We start from the raw sequence: 18,531 nt of genomic DNA on the forward strand, positions 1-18,531 counted from the left end.
CCGAATGTGACGGAGAGGGAGAAAGAGAGATCCTGGTAACTACGGCAGTACTGGATGAGGAACACAAACTCGCTGCTTGACAAAACTTAAATAGGCTCCATGCAGTGACACATGCCCGCCCCCACAAATAGTATATGTAAATCCCTCCCACCAACACACACACACACACACACATTACGTAGATGACTTTAAATTTGTTTATAATCAGGTAGTCCTGAGGCATGGTCCCAGGGCTCAGGTCCTCCGAGAGAGAGAAAGAAAGAGAGGATTAGAGAGAGCATACTTAATTTCACACAGGACACCGGATAAGACAGGAGAAATACTCCAGATATAAGACTGACCTTAACCCCCCGACACATAAATTACTGCAGCATAAATACTGGAGGCTGAGACAGGAGGGGTCAGGAGACCCCTTCAACCACCAACTTACCATCCTGAGACAAGGCCGAGTATAGACAACAAAGATCTCCGCCACGGCACAACCCAAGGGGGGGCGCCAACCCAGACAGGAAGGCTATGTCAGTGACTCAACACACTCAAGTGATGCACCCCTCCTAGGGACGGCATGGAAGAGCACCAGTAAGCCAGTGACTCAGCCCCTGTAATAGGGTTAGAGGCAGAAAATCCCAGTGGAGAGAGGGGAACCGGCCAGGCAGAGACAGCAAGGGCGGTTCGTTGCTCCAGAGCCTTTCTGTTCACCTTCACACTCCTGGGCTAGACTACACTCAATCATATGACCTAGTGAAGAGATGAGTCTTCAGTAAAGACTTAAAGGTTGAGACCGAGTCTGCGTCGCTCACATGGGTAGGCAGACCATTCCAGAAAAATGGAGCTCTATAGGAAAAGGCCCTGCCTCCAGCTGTTTGCTTAGAAATTCTAGGGACAATTAGGAGGCCTGCGTCTTTTGACCGTAGCATACGTGTAGGTATGTACGGCAGGACCAAATCGGAAAGATAGGTAGGAGCAAGCCCATGTCATGCGTTAGCAGTAAAACCTTGAAATCAGCCCTTGCCTTAACAGGAAGCCAGTGTAGCGAGGCTAGCACTGGAGTAATATGATCACATTTTTTGGTTCTAGTCAGGATTCTAGCAGCCGTATTTAGCACTAACTGAAGTTTATTTAGTGCTTTATCCAGGTAGCCAGAAAGTAGAGCATTGCAGTAGTCTAACCTAGAAGTAACAAAAGCATGGATTCATTTTGCTGCATCATTTTTGGACAGAAAGTTTCAGATTTTTGCAATGTTACGTAGATGGAAAAAAGCTGTCCTTGAAACAGTCTTGATATGTTCGTCAAAAGAGAGATCACGGTCCAGAGTAACGCCAAGGTCCTTCACAGTTTTATTTGAGACGACTGTACAACCATCAAGATTAATTGTCAGATTCAACAGAAGATCTAATTGTTTCTTGGGACCTAGAACAAGCATCTCTGTTTTGTCCGAGTTTAAAAGTAGAAAGTTTGCAGCCATCCACTTCCTTATGTCTGAAATACAGGCTTCTAGCGAGGGCAATTTTGGGGCTTCACCATGTTTCATTGAAATGTACAGCTGTGTCATCCGCATAGCAGTGAAAGTTAACATTATGTTTTCGAATGACATCCCCAAGAGGTAAAATATATAGTCAAAACAATAGTGGTCCTAAAACGGAACCTTGAGGAACACCGAAATTTACAGTTCATTTGTCAGAGGACAAACCATTCACAGAGACAAACATATCTTTCTGACAGATAAGATCTAAACCAGGCCAGAACTTGTCCGTGTAGACCAATTTGGGTTTCTAATCTCTCCAAAAGAATGTGGTGATCGATGGTATCAAAAGCAGCACTAAGGTCTAGAAGCACGAGGACAGATGCAGAGCCTTGGTCTGACGCCAAGGTCATTGACCACCTTCACAAGTGCAGTCTCAGTGCTATGATGGGGTTCAAAACCAGACTGAAGCATTTCGTATACATTGTTTGCCTTCAGGAAGGCAGTGAGTTGCTGCGCAACAGCTGTTTCAAACATTTTTGAGAGGAATGGAAGATTCGATATAGGCCGATAGTTTTTTATCTTTTCTGGGTCAAGGTTTGGCTTTTTCAAGAGAGGCTTTATTACTGCCACTTTTAGCAACAGTCTGACGCAGCATGCAACGTGGGTTTTGTTTCGTGTGAAAACAAGGCAGAAGGCAGTGAGATTTTTCAGCCTTCTAAGAGGACCAACTCTGAAGTGTAGTGTGGTCGTATTTTGGGTTTTATAAGAGTGCTGAGGGAAACTTAATCAAAGATGGTCACCCTGTCTGCAGAACATGCAACAACAAAAAAAATCGCTGCGAAAGGGGGCAACACTTCAAATCTCTTGAGTCATCTTCATGACCACCACTTTATTGCGAATGCAAGGTAAGTTCTCTTTTAGCTAAATGCATGATGTGGGGACTTCGGAATGGGGGAAAATATCATGGTTTGTCTGTAACTTGCTAATAGCTTGTCAATAATGTAAACTGAAGCTTTCGGTGTTACCTACTTTTGTAAAAACACTACAAGTTGTTCTGCTGCTGTATGCATCGTGTGTCTGCAGACTCTATTCGCCCATTGCACACGATAACACGTTATGTAGTTTAGTCACAGGTTAGTTACAGAGTGGGCGTGCAGCAGGCAAACCCAGTGATGCTACTGGTCCCTCCTCATCTACAGTTGTGACACAGACACTCGAGCAAGCATTTAAAAGGCAGGCTGCTTATGCACCTACATCAAAAAATGCTCAAGACCTCACTGCATCCCTTTCACATTACATTGCAAAGGACATGATGCCATTTCATATTGTCGAGAGGCCTGGATTTCTGAGGCTGATGAAGGTTGCCGTGCCACACTACAAAGTGAGTGGTGCTAATTTTATTTGATGTTTGTTTATTTGATTTGCTTACTGAAGGTTGTGTTCATTTAAACCTGCACTAGGGAAACTTATCTCTCATGGCCACATGGTGCCATCTTTAATGTTATTATTTTAATGTTTATGCACACAAGTGCATAGTGCTGCTACTTTGTTGTTTGTTGGTTTTCAATATAAAACTTGGTGAAATGATATCAGTGTGTGTATCAGTACTTTTAGAAAATTTCCAGCACATTTTAACAATACCGCACTAATACTGATAATCTTGGTCACTATAATCCTGATATGAAATGTTCATACCATTTCATCTCTACTTGCAACAAGATCATTATTTACAAGTTAATGACAAGCTAATTACAGAAAATAGCTTACGGTTGTGAGTGTGACGAAATAAGTTCTAACAATATATCCTAATCTGACTTTGGTGCAGGTCATGTTGTTCTTCACATTAATGTCTCTGGTAAACACACACTATATCAAATAAAATCTAAAGTTTATTTGTCACATGCACAGAAGGTGTAAACAGTGCAGTGAAATGATTACTTGCATAGTGGAGACTTTTTAGACCTGCAGCTAGCCCAGCTATCTAGCTAAACAATGAACCATAATCACAACTCAACGTTACTACTAGAGGTCGACCTATTAATCAGAATGGCCAATTAATTAGGGCTGATTTCGAGTTTTCATAATCGGTAATCGGTATTTTTGGACACCGATTGTGGCAGATTTTTTAAAAACCTTTATTTAACTGGGCAAGTCAGTTAAGAACACATTCTTATTTTCAATGACGGCCTAGGAACGGTGGGTTAACTGCCTTGTTCAGGGGCAAAACGACCGATTTTTACCTTGTCAGCTCGGGAATTCGTTTTTGCTACCTTCCGGTTACTAGTCCAACGCTCTAACCACCTGCCTTACATTGCACTCCATAAGGAGCCTGCGTGGCAGGCTGACTACCTGTTACGCGAGGGCAGCAAGAAGCCAAGGTAAGTTGCTAGCTAGCATTAAACTTATCTTATAAAAAACAATCAATCTTAACATAATCACTAGTTAACTACACATGCTTGATGATATTACTAGTTTATCTAGCGTGTCCTGCGTTGCATATAATTGATGCGGTGCCTGTTAATTTCTCATCGAATCACAGCTTACTTCACCAAATGGGTGATGATTTAACAAGCGCATTTGCGAAAAAAGCAGTCGTTGCACCAATGTGTACCTAACCATAAACATCCATGCCTTTCTTTAAAATCAATACTCAAGTATATATTTTTAAACCTGCATATTTAGTTAATATTGCCTGCTAACATGAATTTCTTATAACTAGGGAAACGGTGTCACTTCTCTTGCGTTCCGTGCAAACTGTCAGGGTATATGCAGCAGTTTGGGCCGCCTGGCTCGTTGCAAACTGTGAAATCCATTTATTCCTAACAAAGACCGTAATTAATTTGCCAGAATTGTACATAATTATGACATAACATTGAAGGTTGTACAATGTAACAGCAATATGTAGACTTAGGGATGCCATCCATTAGATAAAATACGGAATGGTTCCGTATTTCACTGAAAGAATAAACATTTTGTTTTCGAAATGATAGTTTCCGGATTCGACCATATTAATGACGAAAGGCTCGTATTTCTGTGTGTTATGTTATAATTAAGTCTATGATTTGATATTTGATAGAGCAGTCTGACTGAGCGATGGTAGGCAGCAGCAGGCTCGTAAGCATTCATTCAAACAGCACTTTCGTGCGTTTGCCAGCAGCTCTGTGCTTCAAGCATTGAGCTGTTTATGACTTCAAGCCTATCAACTCCCGAGATTAGGCTGATGTAACCGATGTGAAATGGATAGCTAGTTAGCGGGGTGCGCGCTAATAGCGTTTCAAACGTCACTCGCTCTGAGACATGGAGTAGTTGTTCCCCTTGCTCTGCAAGGGCCGTGGCTTTTGTGGAGCGATGGGTAACGATGCTTCAAGGGTGGCTGTTGTCGATGTGTTCCTGGTTCGAGCCCAGGTAGGGGCGAGGAGAGGGACGGAAGCTATACTGTTACACTGGCAATACTAAAGTGCCTATAAGAACATCCAATAGTCAAAGGTATATGAAATACAAATGGTATAGAGAGAAATAGTCCTATAATTCTTACAACCTAAAACTTCTTGCCTGGGAATATTGAAGACTCATGTTAAAAGGAACCACCAGCTTTCATGTTCTCATGTTCTGAGCAAGGAACTTAAACGTTAGCTTTTTTAGATGGCACATAATGCACTTCTACTTCCTTCTCCAACACTTTGTTTTTGCATTATTTAAACCAAATTGAACATGTTTCATTATTTATTTGAGGCTAAATTGATTTTATTGATGTATTATTTTAAGTTAAAATAAGTGTTTATTCAGTTGTAGTAATTGTCATTATTACAAATGTAAAATTATTTATTTTTTTACAAAAATGAAAAATAAAATAAAAAAAGAAATCGGCCGATTAATCGGTATCGGCTTTTTTGGGCCCCCAATAATCGGTATCGGTGTTGAAAAATCATAATAGGTCGATTTCTAGTTACTACCATGCATGAATCTGCAGATAACTAAAGTTAACCAACTAGGTTCAGTGTTAGTTAGCTAGCTAACAATAAGCTATAACTACATACGAATAATATTACGACACAGATCATACACAACGTTGGCCAGCGAGCCAGCCAGCTAATGTTAGCTAGCTAGCTAACAGTGCGCTTTAACTTTCGATGAAAACGACTGACAAAATTAAAAAGATACATTGCATTCGGAAAGTATTCAGACCCCTTCATTTTTCCACATTTTGTTACATTACAAGTATTCAGACCCTTTGCTATGAGACTCGAAATTGAACTCAGGTGCATCCTGTTTCCATTGATCATCCTTGATGTTTCTACAATTTGGGTGTCCACCTGTGGTAAATGCAATTGATATATAAGGTCCCACAGTTGACAGTGCATGTCATTGCAAAAATCTAAACCATGAGGTCGAAGGAATTGTCCGTAGAGCTCGAGACAGGACTGTGTCGAGGCACAAATCTGGGGAAGGGTACCAAAACATCTCTGCAGCATTGAAGGTCCACAAGAACACAGTGGCCTCCATTATTCTTAAATTGAAAAAGTTTGGAACCACCAAGACTCTTCCTAGAACTGGCCGCCCGGCCAAACTGAGCAATCGGGGGAGAAGGGCCTTGATCAGGGAGGTGACCAAGAACCCGATGGTCACTCTGACAGAGCTCTAGAGTTCCTCTGTGGAGATGGGAGAACCTTCCAGAAGGACAACCATCTCTGCAGCACTCCACCAATCAGGCCTTTATGTAAAAGGCACATACAGCCCGCTTGGAGTTTGCCAAAAGGCACCTAAAGGACTCTGACTCTGACAATGAGAATTAAGATTCTCTGGTATGATGAAACCAAGACTCTTTGGCCTGAATGTCAAGCGTCACATCTGGAAGAAACCTGGCACCATCCCTACGATGAAGCATGTGGTGGCAGCATCATGCTATGGGGATGTTTTTCAGCGGCAGGGACTGGAAGACTAGTCAGGGTTGAGGGAAAGATGAATGGAGCAAGGTACAGAGAGATCCGTGATGAAAACCTGCTCCAAAGCACTCAGGACCTCAGACTGGGGCAAAGGTTCACCTTCCAACAGGTCAACGACACTAAGCACACAGCCAAGACAATGCAGGAGTGGCTTCAGGAAAACAAGTGTCTGAATGTCCTTGAGTGGCCCAGTCAGAGCCTGGACTTGAACCCGATCTAACATCTCTGGAGAGAGCTAAAAATAGCTGTGCAGCAACACTCCCCATCCAACCTGAGAGCTTGAGAGGATCTGCAGAGAAGAATGGGAGAAACTCCCCAAATACTGGTGTGCCAAGCTTGTAGCGTCATACCCAAGAAGACTCGAGGCCGTAACCGCTGCCAAAAGTGCTTCAAAGTGCTGAGTAAAGGGTCTGAATACTTATGTAAATGTGATATTTTAAATATTTTTTTAAGATAAAATCAAACAGTTTTTGCTTTGTCATTATCGGGTATTGTGTGTGGATTGATGAGAATTTTTTTAAAATGAATTTTAGATTAAGGCTGTAACGCAACAAAATGTGGTAAAAGTGAAGGGGTCTGAATACTTTCCGAATGCACTAAATCTGTATTCCCAGTCATGTGAAATCCTTATTAGGGCCCAATTTATTTATTTTAATTGACTGATTTCCTTATATGAACTGTAATTTTTGCATGTTGCGTTTATATTTTATTTTTCAGTATAGATTCAGCAGCGGCCTGATTTTTTTCCTTGAGCAGATGGTCGAGGGGACGGAATATAATTACAAATAATTTGTAGACTGCAAATTGACCGCAACAAGCCCAAACAGATATATTTCACTAAAACAATCATTTCAAACCTTGATTACATTTGTATATGATCACATCTCTCTATTATGCGTGGGAATACTTGGGAACACATTTCCAAAATGAAAATCACTTGGAGCTGATTTCCTGGTGTTCTTAGTCTTATGTCCAACAAAATAAAAAACTATTTTATTGCTCAGAAAACTTGGGGGGCCAAATAAAACCAACCACGGGCCACCAGTTGGATAACCCTGCAGCACAGTATGGTTTAGGAACTGACTGACACGAGAAAGATGCTTGCTGGCACATGAAAATAACTTTTTTAAAATAATTACAAAAAAATACTCGGATCATAATCGTATCTAGAAAAATGTCCCATGTCCGTTACAATGCTCATTTTGTCCAACTACTTAGCACACCTCTACTAATTAATAAGGAACTCCCCTCACCTGGAAAAAACCAAAACCAGTAGACACTAGGCTCTCCATGGAATGTATTTGACACCCCTGGTTTAGAATATTGGCACCGACTCAAATACCACTTCACTTCGCCAATAAGATTGCACATTGAAGACACAAGCAGTAGCGGTGCGTGAGTGAAATCACTGGGGAGGCCAAGCCAATAGAAAAGCCATATTACAACCTGTTGCTCTATAACCCATTTGTTCATATGCCACTGTGATGTACAATAAGGCCATGACAACAAAAAGACAGTCACACAGTGGCAGAATAAATTCAACTACATAAACTGTACGTTTGTTTCATCACAAAACCAGAGAGCAACATCTGTCCAGTTAAGTCCACAGAGTAAATATTGCACAGTTATATGACCTGCAGCATGGTCAAGCAAGTTAATGTTTTACAGTTTACTAAACAACTACTGATTTAGAACCAGTCATCGCAAATCAGCACAAAGACAACAGGAGGTTGATGGCACCTTAATTTTGGAGGACAGGCTCGTGGCAATGGCTGGAGTGGAATAGGTTGAATGGTATCTGGTTTCCATATGTTTGATGCCATTCCATTTGTTCCTTTCCAGCCATTATTATGAGCTATCCTCCCCTTATCAGCCTCCATTGCAACAGGAGCACTGCCTCCGCTATTCCAGCACCATTTCAACTTAAACATCAAATCAACAAAGCTATATATGCTTAGTTTAATACACTGAAAACAAAGATACCAAAAACGAATTTAGTCCAATAAATGTTGCAAAATATGTGATTTCTGTCTGTGTGTTTGTAAGTAAAACAAATAAAGTTGTCTCACCCTACTTGGACGAGTTCAACACCAATACCATCCTACCTTCTTTCATGTTGGCAAAATGGTCGAATGCTGTCATACAGTACACTTTCAGTTTTTGTTTTCATAGGCTACCTAGCTAAAAACTGTTTGCTAGCCTATCTTCCTTGCATGGGCAAAAATTAACCAGATAAGTTAGCTAGCTAGTTAACGCGAGTCTTCTATGCTATATATTGAATTTCAATTGTCTCAGGCCAGTGGCACAATATATGAATTTATGGTTAGCTCAGAATCACCGTCATAATCATTGCCCTGTACAGAGAATTAAGTCAAAACCACATCTCCAACTATGGCTTAGGAAAGGGCCGATTTAGCAAGCTATCTACTGCAGGACATCAACACAAGCAGACCAGAAACAGACACTTTGTCTCACAATGATTGGCGTGATCCCAAATCCAAACTGGCCTTTTTCTGCACCGCCACGACAACCCAGTTGAGCTCAGCGAAACAATGATTGGCTGCTTCTTTACTAATTATATAAATTGAAGCCAAATACTTGCTGGCATCAATCACTAAATTGCTACAGCAGCAACAGGTCATACTGTTCAGATCTAGACAGCATCAGATACATGGGCCACACATTGAGACAGAGGGGCGCTGTTTCCCTCGCTCGGATGATTTCTTTGGTGAGATTCAGCCACTTGCGAATTGACAGAAAATTATGAAAACACAGACGAAAGAGAAATTATTTTATATATACACAATTTATTTTATTGGTCAAATATTTAGGGAAGCCTGGCTTCCCTTGGTATCGATGAATACATGCCACAGGCCAAGACAGACCTTTCAAAAATGTTTTATTTTGTTCCAAAGTAATCACTTATATAAATCTCTAGAGAAAACAATAAGTAAAATGAACCTACTATCAAAACAATGTCGATCGAGCCAGTCTCTGCCATTTCCAGTGAGCCCCCAAACTGTCAAAGACCTTCAAACAAGAGTGAAATCCCCAGACGGTCAATGTCCAAGCAATATCTACCCTCTTAACCCCAAGGTATAAGTTCATAAAGGCACAGACAAAACGTTCTTAAAACTCCATTCCAATCCTGACCACCTGAGCCCTCTAGGCGATGAGGCGAGACCAGTTAACAAGAGAGGTGATGAGCAGTGCCAATGCAGATGCTCCAAACACCCAGGATTCAGTTGCCCAGACTGGGGAACATCTCTGTAAGGGTGGCCTGCTTACTGCCCCTCTTCAGTGGCCTCGAGGTGGAGGCAGCAGCGCTGGAGATGGTGGAGCTCCTTTCCCCCTTATTGGTGGTAGATGAGGGCCCAGACAGCCGCCTCCTCTCCACTGTGTTCCTGTTCTCTGTGGAGGTGCGTGAGCGCCCCCTGCTGGCCCTGCTACGACCACTACCCTCTGGGCTGGAGCTGGAGTCAGGTTTCTGGCGGAGCTGGTACTGGTCGCTGGAGCCCTTACTGCGGTCTACTGCGTAGACAGCCTCCTCGCGGTCCAGCTGCCTCTGCAGCTGGAAAGCCATCTGCCGGTCCTCCTGCTCCTGTTGCATGCGGCTGAAGAGCACCTCCTCTCTCTGTGCCAGCTCCTGGAGCAGCAGGGCCTTCTCCCCTAGGCCTACTAGGGTCACCTCTCCTCTATCTGCAGCATGGAGAGATGATGAGGATGAAGGACAGAGCCACTTATTGACCACGTCTGCTTTCCCTTCGTTTGGCTCCTCAATGTCACAGCTCTTCCTCTTGGCCGAGGTCACTCCTCTCTTCGGGGTGCCGTGGAGGGGTGTGCGTGCCAGTGAAGTTCCTGAGGGGACGGTCAGATGGTACACCATACTCTCTGATGATGTTGAGGCCTCACACGGCGTGCGGTAGCTCTCCGGGTAGAATTCTAGAAAGGGCATTGTTTGCTCTGCTGGCTCTTTGGAAGACCAAGGCTTACTCCCTGAGTGCAAGATGTTCTCCTTCAATTAGACACAAAAGTAAACAGAAGTTAAAGATAAAATATTAAAGTTTAGTTGCTAACTGTTTGTTACATTTTGCATCAAGTGTTGGCTGAGATAATATGGAATCCCCCCCCAAAACCACAAATACCCATAATTTTTGTCAAACCATGTTTGCTTTTGTTCTCATGGGTGTGGGGAGGGGTATGCCCCTCAGTCAAGTTAGGTAATATATGTCCATTTATGGGACCCCTTTTGGCTCAAGAGCATGGCCAAAGGCAAAAGTCGGTAGGCTCTTTCGGTACATAATGTTTATCAGTCACATGTTAGCTGTATGTAGATTCAGAGAGAAGAGCTCAGTTGGTAGAGCATGGTGTTTGCAACGCCAGGGTTGTGGGTTCGATTCCCACGGGGGGCCAGCACAGAAAAAAAATGTATGAAATTGTATGAAATGTATGCATTCACTACTGTAAGTCGCTCTGGATAAGAGCGTTTGCTAAATGACTAAAATGTAAAAATGTAAAAAAAAATGTTTTATTTTTTTTGTAAATTCTGATTGCATGAGCATTTTGGAGAATGACAGAGACCCACCTTGTTAGCCATAAAGCTGGTGTTGGGACTAGTCTCTGAGTTGCTGTTGTGTCTTTGTGGAATAGGGGACAAGAACCTGGAAACAAAATAAATTGTCAGAACACTCCCATGTAATATATTTAATTAAGTCACTTATCCAGAGCAATAAACAGTAAGTGCGTTCAAAGGTAGTAGAACCACATATCACAAACAAGTTATTTATATGCCTATTTGTGCATTTTGATTCTCTATTCTGCTCTCAGAAGTGTACACTTGTTCACTCTCACTTATAGATTTACAAGCATTAGATTGGTAGGAGCTCCAACCATTTTCCTTACACCACCAATATTTCTAAACACGAGGGAATGAGTGCACACTTCTGGGAGAAGAGAAAATTGGACCACAGCGTAAGTCTGATCACGTAAGGGGACTCACTTCTCGATATCTCCAGCGTTGGTGTTCCGTTTCTTCATTGCTGGGGTGATGTCATTCGTCTGCGTGATCTTCTGTGACTCAGAGCTAGGTCTTGGATTCTGAAGAGAACAGAAGAAAAAAAAAAGTCTGATACAGTGATTCATTCCCAATATATATCGCCAATAGGGCTGACTCCAATTAGTCGACTGGTCGATTGTTTGGTCAATAGGCTGTTGGTCGACCTAGATGTACAGTGCATTTGGAAAGTATTCCGACCCCTTCCCCTTTTGTTACGTTACAGCCTTATTCTAAGATGGATTAAATTAAATGTAAAAAATCCTCACCAATCTACATAATACCCCACAATGACAGCGAAAACAGGTATTGCAAAAACAGAAATACATTAGTTACATAAGTATTCAGACCATTTGCTATGAGACTCGAAATAGAGCTCAGGTGCATCGTTTCCATTGATCATCCTTGAGATGTTTCTACAACTTGAGAGGAGCCCACCTGTGGTAAATTCAATTGATTGGACATGATTTGAAAAGGCACACACACCTGTCTATATGAAGGTCACACAGTTGACAGTGGATGTCAGAGCAAAAACCAAGCCATGAGTTCAAAGGAATTGTCCATAGAACTCCGTGACATGATTGTGTCGAGGCACAGATCTGGCAATGGGTACCAAAATATTTATGCAGCATTGAAGGCCCACAAGACAACAGTGGCCTCCATCATTCTTAAAATGGAAGAAGTTTGGAACCACTAAGACTTTTCTTACAGCTGGCCGCTCGGCCAAACTGGACAATCGGGGGAGAAGGGTCAGGGAGGTGACCAAGAACCCGATGGTCACTCTGACAGAGCTCCAGTTCCTCTGTGGAGATGGGAGAACCTTCCAGAAGGACAAGATTCACTCGGCTGATGAAACCAAGATTGAACTCTTTGGCCTGAATGCCAAGCGTCACTTCTGGAGGAAACCTGGCACCATCCCTACGATGAAGCATTGTGGTAGCAACATCATGTTGTGAGGATGTGTTTTGGCGGCAGTAAACTGGGAGAATAGTCAGGGTTGAGGGAAAGATGAACGGAGCAAAGTACAGAGAGTTCCTTGATGAAAACCTGCTCTAGAGTGCTCAGGACCTCAGACTGAGGGCTAAGGTTCACCTTCCAACAGGACAACGACCCTAAGCACACAGCGAAGATAGGAGTGGCTTTGGGACAAGTCTCAATGTCCTTGAGTGGCCCAGCCAGAGCCCGGACTTGAACCCGATAAAACATCTCTGGAGAGACCTGAAAATAGCTGTGCAGCAACGTTCCCCATCCAACCTGCCAGAGCTTGAGAGGATCTGCAGAGAAGAATGGGAGAAACTCCCCACATACAGGTGTGCCAAGCTTGTAGCGTCATACCCACGAAGTCTCAAGGCTGTAATCGCTGCCAAAGATGCTACAACAAAGTACTGAGTAAAGGGTCTTAATATTTATGTAAAGATTCATCCCTCTTTTTTTATTGAAAAATATAAAATCCTGTTTTTGCTTCATCATTATGTGGTATTGTGTGTAGATTGATGAGGAAAAAAACTAACTTAATCCATTTTAGATTAAGGCTGTAACATAAAATGTGGAAAAAGTCAAGGGGTCTGAATACACTGTATGTGCCCATCTCAGTGAACTAATCCATTGTGGAGGCCTAGACAAAAAGCCAATTCAAGCTTGATGGGCTATTTGACCAAGGAAAGTGATGGAGTATTGAGTCAGATGACCTGGCCTCTACAATCACGCGACCTCAACACGATTTTGGATGAGTTGGACCGCAGAGTGAAGGAAAAGCAGCCAACAAGTGCTCAGCATATGTGAGAACTCCTTCTAGGCTGTTGGAAAAGCATTCCAGTTGTAGCTGGTTGAGAGAATGCCAAGAATGTGCAAAGCTGTCAAGGAAAAAGGGTGCTACTTTGAAGAATCCAAAATATATTTTCATTAGTTTAACACTTTTTTGGTTACTACATGATTCTATGTGTGTTATTTCATAGTTGATGTCTTCACTATTACTCTACAATGTAGAAAATAGTAAAAATAAAGAAAAAAACCTTTGAATGAGTAGGTGTCCAAACTTTTGACTGGTACTGTACATCACCAGTAGTGCATTTACCGTTAATTCCTGTAATTTCCAATCTATGTTTGTTTGGTTATGGTCATTTCTGTTAATGCATTCCATTTATTATTATCATTATTCTAGTCTTACCGTTGTCATTGTCGGAGTGGACACATTGTTTGCAGAACACACTTCTGAGAAATAAGTTTAGGTTTATTTCGATCCATTTACGTGTTTTGTCAAATCAATTTAGTCGTGGTCTTTTGGTTGGAGCGCTCCTGTCAATGTTGAGTTAGGACGCGCACCTGATTATGCATAGGAGTATATAGGCCTATAGGGTACCTGGCCTGCGTGCAAATGAAGGGATATAATGCAGGCATACACATCTGATAATATTTCTGATTGGCTTAAAGCACCACCACTAATGAGCTCTGGAGCTTCTCATAGTAAATATTTTCTTCACCTCAAAACAGCAAGCAAATTAAATTATATTTTTTACATTGTTGAGAATGACAATAGTTCCTTAATGCATTAGAAAAATATTTCCAGCTCTCCCTTTCGATAACCACTCAGCTTGAAAGGAAAAAATTTCATGCTCTGATCCAGTGGTAACGTAAAACAAAAAAGGCCTACCTGATTACTTCTTATCAGTGCTCGACTTGGACTGAAATAGGTTCCGGTTCTCATTTTGGGTGCTGGTACTGTCTATATTTAGGTGCAGGAGCTCCACAATACTTTTCAGGTAATATTCTATTAGAGGAACAGAAGCTCAAGCTGCAGACAATTTGAGGTGCCGGTACTCGTCTCTGGTGAGCGCCTGCCTAAGTCAAGCACTGTTTCTTATCCCTTGTGCAAAACGGCTACAGCTGTCTGTCCAGGGATACTGAAGGCCCAGAATATTTCATACAATGTTGCATGTTAGCTAGCACAAGCTTGGGGCAGGACCCAAGTTGATACAATGTTTCAAGTTTGTTGCAGGAGCCAATGTGATTTATAGGCAAAAACATTATCAGGATATTTTCTACCTGCAGGCCACAATCTTTTTATTTGTTGGCTTATAGTCTATTTTTACATAGTTGGCAATAGAGGTTACTTTTTAAGTTTGTATGATTTATATAGAACTTTGATTAACCACATGACAATGATTGACATATGAAAACATTATGAAACTGAAAATGTGCATATGAAAACCATTTCTGCCATTACTGGCATGCAGATCGGTAGAAATTGGCATTCCACATGAGAAAGGTAGTAATCTTCTCATGTAGCCTATTACAGGCAACTTCAGGAGAGTAATGGTAGAATCTTCAAAAGCCAGCAGGAGCAGGAGGAGAATGGTTAGGTCAGGTTAGGTTAAGGTTTTTTCTTCTGGTTATCTAGATCTCTGGCTCCCTTGAGTCATTTGTGTCTTATTTCATCAAAGAATAAGTTTAACGCTCTGTCACAGCCAGCCACGACCGGGAGACCCATGGGGCAGAGCACAATTGGCCCAGCATCGTCCGGGTTAGGGGAGGGTTTGGCCGGGAGGGATGTCCTTGTCCCATCTGACACGGTAGCCAGGTGCACTGTGTTTCCTACGACACATTAAGTGGGCAGTGTGTCAAGTAGCAGTGCGGCTTGGTTGGGTTTTGGAGGACACACGGCTCTCGACCGTCGCCTCTCCTGAATCCGTACGGGAGTTGCAGCGATGAGACAAGACTAACTACCAATTGGAGACCAAGAAATTGGGGAGAAACTGGGGTAAACAAATACAAATAAATACAAAAATTCTAAGTTTAAAGAATCAGACAAGCTCAATGCATATAGTTTATTATATTAAAACACATAGGGTGTGTCTCTATATGGAAAAATATTTTAAAAAAGACAACCAATTGATCGGTAGAAAGAACAGACGACTTTTGGTCGACCAAGATTTTCTTTAGTCGGGGACAGCCTTATGTATTAAGGTATTTTCTTATTTTAAAAGAGCAAATCAACTACCTTACCAGGATATATTTAAGACAAGAGGACATTGAGGGACATTTTACAGGTTTGCAAATATTTTTTTTTAGCAAGTTGTACAATACACGCAAGTTGATAATCCCCCTTTCCCCAATGTAAGAGAAGCCCCGTGTGAGGTGCATATACCGGGAGTTAAGCTTGCTGATTTTATTGTTGAATTGATGGATGTATATTGATCTGTAACCAGTGTTGGGGTCATTACAAAAAACAAAAATGACCTATTACTTCTTTCAACAGTTAAGAAATTACTTCACTTATTACTCCCTGGATAAAGTAATTAGTTACACTACTCGTTATATTACTTTTGCATTGGGGGGACCCAGATTTAGTTTTTATTGCCGACGTTACAGTGGCTATATCAGTCCGCCAATAAAGGACTAGTAAAGGCCCAGTGCACTACCTCAGTGATTTATTTTATTATTTCTTTATCAAAACAAATATTTTATTATTAAGATTTTTCAGCGGGTGCTGCAGCACCTTCAGCACCCCTACTTCGCGTGTTTTTTTTCATATTGCGCAAACAGGGGGAATACTAATCACAAATATTTATTTGGAAAAATAACTAATAGGAAGGGAATTATAACAAAAGTAACAACCTATTTTTGATTAGTAAAAGTAATATTATTACTCAAATTGGAACAGTACTGTTATATTACTCATTACCACAAAACAATAATAATAATTGCTGTACTGCGTTGCCCCCAATACTGTTTGTAACTAAATACATTTCAAAAGTTTGACCTATGCTGTTTCTGACATTTTGTTCCGTTATTGGTTTCAGATTTCGCCCATGTCACCGACCTGAAAAGCTAATGCAAGCTTCTAAGATTAGAACACTAATTGCACTTTCACAACCTGTAAACCTGATCTGCTACTATACAGACCCAATCAATTGAATTGATACAGTATTGCCATTTGCAGAACTATATGTTCTTATGAAAAAGTGAAAGTGGTCTGTGTGGCTCTACAAATGAGAGAGAACCTGAGTATGTAATCTGATATTACAGACTATTAAACCCACCAGCTCCTGGCTGAGCAGTCTGGCCAGCTTGTTGTCATTCTCCAGCTGCGTCTCCTCGTGCCGCCTCCTCTCCTCCTCCAGGCGCTCCTCCTCGTCTGCGAGGAGGCACTGGATGTACTCCTCACTTGCTTTCCTCTCTGCCTCCTCCAGGGCACGCTTCTCCTCTAATATCTGTAAAAGGGTCAGAGGTCATGTCAAGTGTATTCTATGTGACTGAAGAGTATAGTAAAACGTAAACTTGCGTTATAACTTGGGGCCAGAGTTTTCCATGTGGCCACAATCAGACCAGAAAAAACTGTAGAACCTAGGTCCATACCTATGGCCCAGAATTTTTCCTGGTCACGTTACATGGTCAGGAAAAACTCAGGACCCGAGGTATAGTGTACCCTGAGAATTCACCTTGCTGATTTGATCCTCATACTCTCTCCGTACCTCTCCAGGCTGACTGACTTTGGGTCCGGGGACCAATACTGGAGGCAGAGGGAAACGGCAGGTAAACAAACAGAAACGGCAGGTCATCCGACCTCGCGTAACCCACCCAACAGTGAGAAGAAATAGGTTTGTCTGATTCCAAGGTGCTGTGTGGACCCGTAATTACCTCAAAGCATACCCAACCCAGCTGTACTAAAGGACACAAGCCATTTGGAAGTCACTCATTGTTAAATGAAAAACACAGTGTGTCAGTCACTTAACTGTTTTCATCCTCCTCCTCCTCCTGTCCACTGAGCCTGCGTTGGCACTGCATGGGGAACGCAGCCTGCACCCGCTGCCACAGCTCATCATTGACCAGCGTCTTGTTCCTGCCATTGAGTCGTGCCCACGTGGACACCCGCTTGCGACACAGCGGGCAGCACAGATTGGCCTTGTCCACCGTCTCCAGGAAGCAAGGCTTGCAGAATGTGTGGCTGCACGGCAAAGTCACCGGCTCCAGGAAGATCTCCAGGCACACAGGGCAGAGGCAGTCGGCTCGGGACAACCCCCCCGTGCCTCCCCCCTCTGGCGCGGCCATCTCCGTTTCAGACACTGGCGGCATCCCTCCGCTTGTATTTCTGTGGATGCCTCCTTCTGTAGTTGTACCAAGTCCAAATGCACAACAGTGGTTCTGTGGTCCCTGTGTTGTTTCAGTGGCTAATTCTTTGTGGGAGAAACAGTAAAAGTAATCAAGTAGTAGCCACATTAGCTTGCTAAAATCCTTTACTGACACGTAGCTAGGTATCTAGCTAGCAAAATAGAGTATGCTCAGACAAACCATAACTAAAGGATTTAACTGGTTAGGTAAGCTTAGCTATATAAATTACTACCTAATACAATTGAGAGAACTAACTAGCTAGCTAGCCAACTAACGTTATAAAGTTATGAACTAAAGCCAAGGTAGCCAGTTTTGTATCAGTGCAAACGTTAAACCTCAAGCACGAACAACGGAGTTGAGAATGATTGGCTATCGAAAAACAAGTTATATTACAAACTCTGATAGAATTTACTAATGAACAGCTAGCTGTACATTGACAACATCTACTTACAAGAGTTGTGTTTACTGCCCCAGAAAAAAAATAATTGTGGCGCTTGAAATACCGGGAAAATCATCCGCGTTTCGTCAGCAACACTAAAAGTACTTCCGTGTCTCGGATAATTTAAAAAAAAAAAAAATCGAATAAAAGTCCCCCACGTCATAGTCGAAAAGTGTCAATAACCGGTATCTATTCATGAGACATGACATTTTTTTGTCTAACGATGATTCATATTTGAGTGACATTTGTATTAAATGTGAGTTTTAAAACTTCCAGTAAAAGGCTTGAAGGGAATACTCAGTAAGGTCTGTAGAACGTAAACGCATCAAAAAAAGAAATATCCCCTTTTCAGGACCCTGTCTTTCAAAGATAATTCCTAAAAATCCAAATAACTTCACAGATATTCATTGTAAAGGGTTTAAACACTGTTTCCCTTGTTTGTTCAATGACCCATAAACAATTAATGAACATGCACCTGTGGAATGGTCATTAAGACACTAACAGCTTACAGAGGTAGGCAATT

General features: G+C 42.1%; 1 protein-coding gene across 1 annotated transcript; it reads right to left on the reverse strand.

The window, feature by feature from the left end:
- Positions 1-9,195: 9,195 nt before the first annotated feature.
- On the reverse strand, positions 9,196-18,112 carry rnf168 (ring finger protein 168). The gene is made up of 7 exons (XM_014161963.2): positions 18,021-18,112; positions 17,194-17,634; positions 16,900-16,970; positions 16,501-16,671; positions 11,408-11,505; positions 10,994-11,069; positions 9,196-10,423 (listed from the first exon to the last, which is right to left on the reverse strand). The coding sequence occupies exons 2-7, from the start codon at positions 17,531-17,533 to the stop codon at positions 9,650-9,652; spliced, it is 1,530 nt and encodes a 509-aa protein (XP_014017438.1). The 5' UTR covers positions 17,534-17,634; positions 18,021-18,112; the 3' UTR covers positions 9,196-9,649.
- Positions 18,113-18,531: the final 419 nt, after the last annotated feature.

Source organism: Salmo salar, chromosome ssa20, assembly GCF_905237065.1.
Source record: "Salmo salar chromosome ssa20, Ssal_v3.1, whole genome shotgun sequence".
Classification (NCBI taxonomy): domain Eukaryota; kingdom Metazoa; phylum Chordata; class Actinopteri; order Salmoniformes; family Salmonidae; genus Salmo; species Salmo salar.

What these genes read in the sequence shown, in the direction of transcription:
- rnf168 (XM_014161963.2), bottom strand. Translation starts at nt 17,533, where the DNA reads ATGCCGCCAGTGTCTGAAACGGAGATGGCCGCGCCAGAGGGGGGAGGC. An exon ending in GGAGGAGGAGGATGAAAACA is followed by an intron (nt 16,971 to 17,193) that starts GTTAAGTGACTG and finishes CTCTGCCTCCAG; the next exon opens with TATTGGTCCCCGGACCCAAA. An exon ending in GACTGCTCAGCCAGGAGCTG is followed by an intron (nt 11,506 to 16,500) that starts GTGGGTTTAATA and finishes TGTTCTCTTCAG; the next exon opens with AATCCAAGACCTAGCTCTGA.